At 40.6% G+C, this 10,236-nt stretch overlaps 1 protein-coding gene across 2 annotated transcripts in view; it reads left to right on the top strand.

Moving 5' to 3' along the window:
- Exd2 (exonuclease 3'-5' domain containing 2) overlaps positions 1-10,236 on the top strand; it is a 40,896-nt gene that overhangs the window by 10,944 nt on the left and 19,716 nt on the right. For both annotated transcript variants that reach the window (XM_026779807.1, XM_005343271.2), the window contains exon 2: positions 524-927. In XM_026779807.1, coding sequence (XP_026635608.1) covers positions 550-927 — 378 coding nt within the window. In that variant the 5' untranslated portion in view covers positions 524-549. The remainder of the gene's footprint in view (positions 1-523; positions 928-10,236) is intronic.

A 10,236-nucleotide genomic window follows, 5' to 3' on the forward strand; every position in this document is an offset into this window, starting at 1 on the left:
AGACAGAGAGAGGGAAGACTTTTGGAAGTCAGTTCCCCTTTCACTATTTAGGTCTGAGGAATTGGACTTAGGTCATCAGTCTTGCCAACAAGTGCCTTTACCCGATGAGCAGTCTTGCCAGCCTTTACTCTTGATTCCATTTTGTATCATTAAGAGAGTCTAAAGCAATTGGCAGAGTGCAGGTGGATTTGTGGAAGCAAGGGTGGAAATAGAAACGGGATAAACAAGTATAAAGGTGAGCCAGCTCTGGTGGTACACACTCACAATTTCAGTGCTTAAAGGAGGATCTGGATTCAAGGTCATCCCTAGTTATATAAGTTTAAGTAAGTCTGGGCTACATGAGACCCTATCTCAAAAAATAAAAGTATAAAAATGGAAAAATCACAATACTAACTGTTCTGTATCAAAATTTGTATTAGTTTTTTCAGTTTGTGGGTACAGAGATTTAAACTTTAGGGGGAAACTTGTTTGTACTTAAGTTTGTATTTTATATGTAAGCATATTTTTGACATTTGTTTTGCAGGTTGTGGGACTAGTGAAAGGTTGAAGATGTCTAGACAGAATTTAGTGGCTTTGACAGTGACCACCCTTCTGGGTGTGGCCATGGGGGGATTTGTACTGTGGAAAGGCATCCAACGCAGATGGAGAAAGACAAGCAGAGTGGTACAGCAGCAGCAGCAGCAGCAGCAGCAACCACAGCAACAACAGCAGCAGCAACAGCAAGTGCTTGGTAGGAGGGAGTGGCCCCCTCCAGAAGCTGCCCAGCTACCCTTTGGGGGCCTGAGAATGCCCAGAACCTCATGGGAAGAGAGGATACTCCAGGCAGAGGTGGTGACAGTATCTCAGGAGGCAGAGTGGAATCAAATCCAGCCCTTCCTTCGAAGAGAGTTGGCAGATTTTCCAGTACTTGGAATCGACTGTGAGTGGGTAAGTGAAAAGGCAGTGACTGAAAAAGAATCTCATTAGCTTTCCCAGTCCAGGACATGGATGGTCAAGAACAGAATAAACTGAGAGAAGTACTTTGTTCTTGACTTGCTTGTAAGTATACTTAGCAGATGATGCTGATGCTCTCAGGATAGGGGTGACCTTAAATTTGTTATTCTGGAGTCAGGTAGGCCTGCATGAGTTTCACTTTCACTGATTATTTTCCAGACTGGACAAGATAATTAGCTTTTCCAAATCTGTTTGTGTTTTGTAATAGGAATGTATGAGCACCTACTTCCAGTGACTTCTGAGTAATCAAGTAGATAATCCCTATAAAGGCTTCAGTGCAGTTTAATATACAGCAAGTGCTCATTCAATACCAGCTGCTAGGTAGGTGTGCTGGTGCACGACTTTAACCTCAGTACCCTGGGAGACCAAGGGAAGGGGGCCACAGCAAGTTCGAGGCTATCCTGGGCTGTACTGTGAATTTGAGGTCATCCTGGGTTATAAATTAAGACCCTGTCTTCAAACAAGCAAACAAACAAAATCAAAACCTGCCATTTCAACTACCTACCTATTTTAGTTTTTGTTTTCAGTTTGTTTTTTGAGACAGGTGGGTGCCAATTGTCGCGAATTAGGTCAGTATGATAAGTAACCAGGCTAGCTCAAGAGTAACAGGTTAAAGAGGGGAAACTTACACTATAAGAATGGGAGTTCCGAAATCCAGTAGAGAGAGCGCGCACCTGCATCCCCAGGTTTTTCTACCTGGGCTCTAGGTGGCCACACTCTAACTCAATGTGTTTGCTTAAAACTATCAGTTGATAGTTTCCCCATCAGACCTTGAACTTGTGTAACTGCTTCTCTTACCTTTACCTCCTAAGTACTAGAATCAAAGATGTACACTACCCCCCTGACTTGTTAATACTTTTTAAAAAGATTATTTATGGGTGTGTGTGAGCTACTATGTCCTCTGTGTTTGATAAATACCTTTGATATTTTCCATGTCATTTTCTATGTATATGAGCTTGGTTTGTATGTCCTCTCTTCCTGCCAAAATTCTAAGTATTTTAGGCAAGGGCCATGCCTTCCATATCCCCAAAGTTGTACTCTAACCTTTACATGTATTCCATGGCACATATGCACTCACACACATACACATATGCAAACGACAAAAACACAAACTCAAGAAAAACAATCCTCAAAGAAATGTCTGAGGAGCTAGGGCTAGAGCTCAGATAGTAGAACATTTGTCTAGTGTGTAAAGTCCTGGGTATAACCCAGCACAGCATACAGAGGACTCTACTGGGAGGAGGGATATTTCATACTTGAGGCCAAGATTATAAAGAGAAATAGTCAATATAACAAAAGAATTGCACTGAGAATTTCCAGGTGATTCTCCAGTCTCTGCCTCTTATCTCTCTATGGGAGTGCTGGGATTGCAGATGTGTAGCACTGCATTGGCTTTTTCCATGGGTTCCAGTGATTAAACTCAGGTTGTTAAGATTGCATGTGTAATTGGACTTTCTCATTGAATTTCTTTGGACTGCCAGCCCCTAAATAATGACATGGAGACTTATTATGAAAGCTTGGCCTTTAGCTTAGACTTATTCCCAATTAGCTCTTATAATTTCTGTTTTCTATTAATGTAAGTTCTGTCTCTCCTCAATTCTGTATGTCCAACTTCCTCCATGTCTTGCTGACATCTCTTGTGCACCTAGATTCTAATCCTGAGTTCTTCCCTCTAGCCAACAATCCTGCCTGTTCTCTCCTGCCTGTCTATCTGCCATAGGGCTCTTTTATTAAACCAAGTAGAAGGTACCTTGCCTTCATTGTGTACAAAAAGATTATCTCACAACATTTCCCTCTTTTTGTCTAAATAAAAAGGAAAGGTATTAACCCTAACGCAGTAAAGCTATATTCAGTAGAACAATTATCAGGTAAGAATTACATTCACAATGTCCAGTCCATTTGTATTTGGCAAATTTGAAGAAACTATTGTCTATCCATCCTATCAAAGTTTTATACCTAAACCACTTTCTATCATAGCTTGTATTACCAACCTAAAAAAAAATCATTTTAGATCTTAAAACATTTTCTTAGATAAACAGCTAATCTATTATGTCTTGCAACCTTATATACTTTACACCTCTTTTGTAAGTTTCTTTTCTGAATTTGGTAATAAAAAAAGTATAACTGTCTAGTCTTTGATTACATCAGAGACCTGAGAAGGATAAAATATTACCTGAACAAACAGGAAATGCAGAGCAAACAACTTCCAAAACTATAGACATGACAGGGAGAGCTGGCTATCTGGATCGTCACCCAAGGTTCTTCTGCAACCCTGGGACATCCATCTTTGACTTACAGGCCTAGAATACCTGACAGACTTTTTTGTGAATCAGGAGTTTTGAAGAACTGTCATATCTTGTCTTGGCAAAATTTGGTCTTTTGTGTCCTGCTTGTCCAATTTGGAGAGCATATTGTCAGCAGTCAAGGGAAGCAAGGACAGTTCCCCAATGGCTGGCTTTGCCACATACAAAGCAAACTCTATATGGAGGTTCTTTGATGCCCATCATCTTCTCTAAAGTAGATTGGTGCTGCCAGGAGCAGACTTACCTCACTGTCATAAAAAGCCTTATGCTATTAAAACATCTTAAATGCCTTGTTCAGTAGGTCTTTGAAGTGTTTGAAGACTGCCTTTCTATCCAAAATATATCTCTATTTGACCTTGAAAACATACCTAACATGACTACAAGTATGGTTGTTATAGATGACTAACTATTAACCTGTATTTATTAATTATTCTAAACAGTTTATAGTAATAGCTTTCAAAGACTAGAACTTTACATTACAATTTTAAATGAACCACATAGGTTCACAATATTTTATAGTATGTTATAACAAAAACAACCTTAAATTTGTATCAATATAGGAAAATCCATACCAATGTAAAATATTTGAGATTAATAGTTGTTTTTTAGTTTAAAAGTAGATTCAATAATCTACCCTTTTATTCTGTTATTCCCACATCCCCCTATTTTCTTTTTGAAAAGAGATCCCTGAATCTAACCTCCTCTCCTTAGTTTTTTCCATGAATGTGACCAGTAACAACTTGCAACCAACCCCCCTAAATGATGACAAACATCCATAACCCACTGAATGACTAAAAGCCAGCCTCCCCAAGTCATGGGAATGTGGGCATCATGTTCCTTTTGTTGGTGTTGTTGTTGTTTGTTGCTGGGTCCTAAAGGCTCACTCGGGGAGAGGGTGAGAAGACATGTGTCAAAAACACAGACACTGGGGCTGGAGAGATGGAGAGGTTAAGAGCATTGCCTGCTCTTCCAAAGGTCCTGAGTTCAATTCCCAGCAACCACATGGTGGCTCACAACCATCTGTAATGAGGTCTGGTGCCCTCTTCTGGCCAGCAGGCATACACACAGAATATTGTATGCATAATAAATAAATATTTAAAAAAAACAAAACAGACACTGGGAGTCAGGTAAAAGGCAAACAGCAAACTCCTTTATTCAGCAGTGGGGAGAGCCTTATATACCTTCCTCTCAACACCCAGCCTGCATTCTGATCCATTGACAGCGTGTGGTCACCCTTCATTGGCTAGGCATGATCAGGACCTCTGACAGCAACTGTTGTTAGGCTCTCAAGCAGGCTGCAGGTTGGTTCATCTGTCGGCCTTGTAGGCCTTATCTCCCTACAGCTGATTTTTGGTTTTTCAAGACAGGTCTCTTTATGTAGCCTTGGCTATCCTAGAACTAGCTCTGGATCAGACTGGCCACGAACTCACAGAGATCTGTCTACCTCTGCCTCCCAAGTGGGCATTGTATTCTTAAAATTACTTCCTATTGTCTGGGGACTACGTCATCTTTGGACCCTAAGAAAATGGGATAATGGTCAAATCCTGGGAGAGCTAACTGTATTATTCTTTGTTTAGTCTCTATGTGATGGGAAAGTTCAGAGCTTTTCTGAAGTCCTGGTTGAAGTAGTGTGTGAGACTGGACCATCTCAGCTAGCTGCTTTGAAGTTGTTCTGGATGCAGATTTTGGGGAAACTGCAACAGAGGGATTCCGAGCAGCTGGGTCACTTGGGCTAGTTGTCTTTATTGCTATCTTTTTTTTTTTTTCTGAAAACACTCAAACTTTTAAAGGTAGCATACATATCTGCATTAACATAAGTGTGGAATGTGTGGTGTGCACAAGTCAGCTAAAGATGATTTTCTGTTTTCTGTTTGAGCAGATAAAAGGCATGTATCAACTTTGTAAGTGCAGTGTGACAGTGTAACTAAACTGTAATGTAAATCTCCATCCAGGTAATAATAAGTCATGAGGACTCTGTAACCAACAATGTTTATTATGTTTATTATGTCTGATCTGATCTCAAAGCTGTTCCCATGTAAAGGGATTAGCCTATATGTCACCTGTCTTACAGTTTTTCTTGGTTTCTACCTTTATATCTGTAGTCAAGATTTTCAGGAAGTCTCCCAGGGTCAGATCTGATCTTTATTAATTTTGAAGAAACCCATAGCTTTTTATTTCCTGTGGAAACAAAGGCATAATCTCTCCCCCAACACAACACATTTTCTGACTTCCTTTATAAAGTTAAGACATCCTTAAAATATATAGACTTGTTTAATTCAGCATTTTTTCCCACAATCTAATATCTCTCTCAGAAGCTGTTGTTTTTTTGCACATTAACACTTAAAAAAAAATCAAAGTCAACAAAGCACCCTACAGGATCCAGATGCCCTGTGTATTTCTCATTCTTAACATGGCTTATTCTTTTATATTACTTTACTCTTTCTTTAAAGACTTTATTATTTTCAAAATATTTTTCTATAACTGTCTATACCCATTTTCTTTTTTTCTTTTCTTTTTGGTTTTTCGAGACAGGGTTTCTCTGTGGCTTTGGAGCCTGTCCTGGAACTAGCTCTGTAGACCAGGCTGGTCTCGAACTCACAGAGATCCGCCTGCCTCTGCCTCCCGAGTGCTGGGATTAAAGGTGTGCGCCACCATCGCCCGGCTTTGTTTGTTTGTTTTGAGAGAGGTTTTCCTGTAGCTTTGGAGTCTGTCCTGGAACTCGCTCTGTAGACCAAGCTGGCCTCAAACCCACAGAGATCTACGTGTTTCTGCCTTCGGAGTGCTGTGATTAAAGGTATGTGCCACCACTGCCCAGCTCCATTTTCTTTTCTTTCTTTAGCACCTAGGCACATTTTCAAGCATACTGTACTTATTCAGAGATTTTCTTAGTCTGGACCTGACTTTTTTTGTGTCTGCAGCATTTCTCTGACCACATGAATCAAACCTTAAATGACTAGACAATAGCTATGCTACCCACTGTGGATCTCTTAACACTTGGATCTGGCAGCTGGCTCCACCCCTTTTGGGTTGATGAGAGCCAAGCCTCATGCCTATGGGCTACCAGCCTAGAGCCCGTCTATCTGCCCCAGCTCTGGAAAGAAGTGTCTGGACCTGCCCTGTGGCAGACTTTTCTAACTGGTTTCCTGTTGGTGGCCTGTCATTCAAGTGCTCTGCTGCATAGCAGGGCCTATTAAAGGAGCCTTGCCTCTGTCGCCATGGTCAGTGGGCTCCATGTCTGGAACTTTTCTTAGCTTTATCAGACCCCTCCATTTGGATATATGGGCTGGGCCTCCATGTTGAATGTTAAATGTAGTTGGGCTTTCTCATCAGATTTTCTTTGGACTGCCAGCCCCTAAATAATGACATGGAGACTTATTATTATGAAAACTTGGCCTTTAGCTTAGACTCGTTCCCAGCTAGCTCTTTTAACTTAAATTAACTGTCAGGGTCCAGCCTTGATGGGGTTTGCAAGTTCCAGGGTAGGGGCATATGAATTAGAAATGCCAGGTAGACAGAACAGAGATATGAACGAAAAAGACAGACACAGACTAGAATTGAGAGGGCAATCAGTGAATACTGAATTCACCCACATTTATTTTCCATATGCTTATATACCCCAATCTAAAAACGGGGGGAAGAAGGAAAAAGATTGTGTTCATTACACAAAGAATAAACAGAGCAATTGCCTCTTCAGTACCTGAAACATACCCTGAGTTAAGTATTCTGTTTATTTATGCAGGACATTCAGTGACCATACCTTAGACCAAGTATCGTGTAGGCAGCCACTCCCTGGGTCAAATCTCCTGTCATCTCCTTGAAAGAGCAGGAATAGGTTTAAACTCTGAACTTTGGTCTAGGTGGACTGGGTTCACCTTTGTGGGCCATCTTAATACCCAAAACACCAAGTAACCACACCCTAGGTCAAGATATCTTTGTTAGTAGCCACACCTCAAGTCAAACCTCTTGTCAGTAGCCTTTAAGGAGCAAGAATAGGCCTGAACTCTCTGACCTCCAGTCAAGGTGGAGCAGACCCACTCTATGGGCTCCCACAATTAACCTGTTTCTAATAATCTGTGTTCTGGCATGTGATTCTTTACCTCTCCTCCATTCTATGTGTTTGACTCCCTCTGTATCTCCCTTGAGCCTAAATTCTAACCCTGAGTTCCTCTGTCTTCCAGAAAGTCCTGTCTAGTCTCTCCTGCCTGGTTATTGGTCACTCAGCTTTTTATTAAACCAATCAGAAGGTGCCTTGGCAAAGACACATTTTTATAGTGTACAAAAAGATTATCCCACAACAGGCTAATATTTTTACCTCTTGTGCCATCTCCCTAGCTCCTATTAACTGTTTTTGTTTTTCAGACTGGGTTTCACTGGGTAGTCTATCCAAGCCCAAAACCCTATATCCCCAATTTCAACTTCTGAGTATTAGTATTATATATTCCTCATTCCTCATTCTTTTAAAAAATAAATTTATATTATATATTTTTAAAATTTAATTTATTTGCATAAGTTTTTTAGGTATGAGTGCTCTGCCTGCTTGCTTATGAGAGAGGGCTTCAGATCCCATTACAGATGGTTGTAGGTACCATGTGGTTGCTGGGAATTGAACTCAGGACCTCTGGAAGAGCAGTCAGTGCTCTTAATCACTGAGAGAGCCATCCCTCTAGCCCTGAAATTTATATTATTTTATGTGTATGTGTGTGTGTGGAGGTGCAGCAGCAGTCTGAAGAGGGCATTGGATTCCCTGGAACTAGAGTTACAGGCAGTTGTGAGCAGTCCCATTTGGGTGCTGGTAACACAGCTTGAGTCTGTGCAGGAGCAGTAAGTGCTCTTAAACACTGAGTCACATCTGTCTATTCCTGACTCTTAAACTTATTCTTGCTTTTTTGTATTGGTTGACTCTTTTGAGACAGAATGTTGTTTATAGTCATGACTAGCCTGGTACTTCATTGTTAAGATTGGTCTGGAACTTGTAGCAGTTCTCTTGTCTCAACCTCCTGAGTATTGGGATGACAGTCATACACACTATGCCTAAGCCTTATGCCATTTTTTTAGAAGTTATTTCTAGTATTCATTGATAATAAGATACCCACTGTTCTGAAAATATCTTTTTTTCTTTCAGTCTTGTAAAAATATTTCCTCTTGCCAGGTGGTAGTGGCACACACCTTTAATCCCAGCACTCAGGAGGCAGACACAGGCAAATCTCTGTGAGTTTGAGGCCAGCTTGGTCTACAAAGTGAGTTCCAGGACAGCCAGGACTCTTAACACAGAGAAACCCTGTCTCAAAACAAAACAAATTTTCTCTGAGTGTAGAATTTTAACTTTGTCATTTTCAAGACTGTGTTTCATTGTCTTCTGATTTCCATTGCTGCTGTTGAAGATAATCATCACTATTTTATTGATTCTTTGCAAGTAATCGATTTTTCCATAACTCTGAAGGTGCGCTGAGTCTAGATTCAGTTTAGGAGTAAGAAAGCTAACAGAGGGGGCTGGGATGGCTCAGCAGATAAGAGTACTGACTGCTCTTCCAGAGGTTCTGAGTTCAGTTCCCAGCAACCACATGGTGGCCCACAACTATCTGTAGTGAGATCTGGTGCCCTTTTATGACCTGTAGGGATACATGCAGACAGAACACTGTATATATAACAAGTAAATAAATCTTTTTTTTAAAAAAAGAAAGCTATCAGATATGAGAACAATTTTTTATCGTTTTAAAATTTTATTTTAATTTATTTTCTTCTTTGTGGTGTGTATATGAGAAAGAGAGACAGACAGGGAGACAATAGGTTTTCATTATGTAGCCCCAGTTGACTTAGAACTTGCTATGTAGATCATGTAGTCCTCATACTCCTAGAGATCCACCTGCCTATACCTCCCAAGTGCTGGGATCAAAGGTGTGTTTCACCACACATGCAACCAACTTTCTTCTGAGGATATGTGAGTAGCTCCAATTGGTAAAGCAGTGCCTAAGAAGAAAGTCTAAGGTTTTGGTGAGTTAAATCATGGCTGTGCTGAACCATAAGGTAGAATTTAAGAGCAAAGACATTTTGTTTTTAGTAGCAATTCTTGATGATATTGACTATTTTCTCTTGGTAATCTTGATTGCCTCAAGTATGAAATGTTTTTTCCCAGTACTTGTGACACTGTGTTTGATAATACCTTTGCTTTTACCATGTCACTTTCTGAGTGTGAGAGTTTGGTCTATATGTCTCCTCTTCCTGAAAGGTTCCAAGTCCTTTAGGCCAGGACGGTGCCAGCTGTAACTGTAGGTAGTGTTGTGAGCCTCACACATGACTAGCAGCCAGGGCTCCTCAGCCTCCCCACTGCTGACATGATTGGCAGATGGTTCTATGTTGTGAGATGTGTATACTGTTGGGTGTCTTGTGATGTTGGATGCGCAGCAGTGTCTGCCTCCTGCCTGCTAGATGCCTACATACTCCTTTCTTGTATTGTAATGATCAAAGATTTCTCCAGACTTAAATTTCCCATGCGGGCAAGATCACTGTCCCTTCAGAATTACTGTTGTAGACACTGGGAAACTTGAGTGTTACTGTCAGACTTGCCATTATCCCATCATATTTGGTAAGCTGTTTTTCTTATAGGCTGAAAGTTTCTTTTCCTAAAAAGTGAGAAGGAATTTATTGGGTGTTTGTCTGTTTTGTGGATTGCTTTGGAATTCTTTCTAAACCCTTGAAAACAGGAACAAGTGTTGTCTGTATGTATTTTTAGAGACAACATTTTCTTAGACTTTCCTTTGGGGGTCATACCCCCAGAAGATTTAACATTGTTGTAAGTATATAGATAATATGCATAGTTATTTTCTTCTCTTAAGATATAGTAGTCCTGGGGGCTGGAGAGATGGCTCAGTGGTTAAGAGCATTGCCTGCTCTTCCAAAGGTCCTGAGTTCAATTCCCAGCAACCACATGGTGGCTCACAAC

Source organism: Microtus ochrogaster, chromosome 1 (genome assembly GCF_000317375.1).
Source record: "Microtus ochrogaster isolate Prairie Vole_2 chromosome 1, MicOch1.0, whole genome shotgun sequence".
Classification (NCBI taxonomy): Eukaryota; Metazoa; Chordata; class Mammalia; order Rodentia; family Cricetidae; genus Microtus; species Microtus ochrogaster.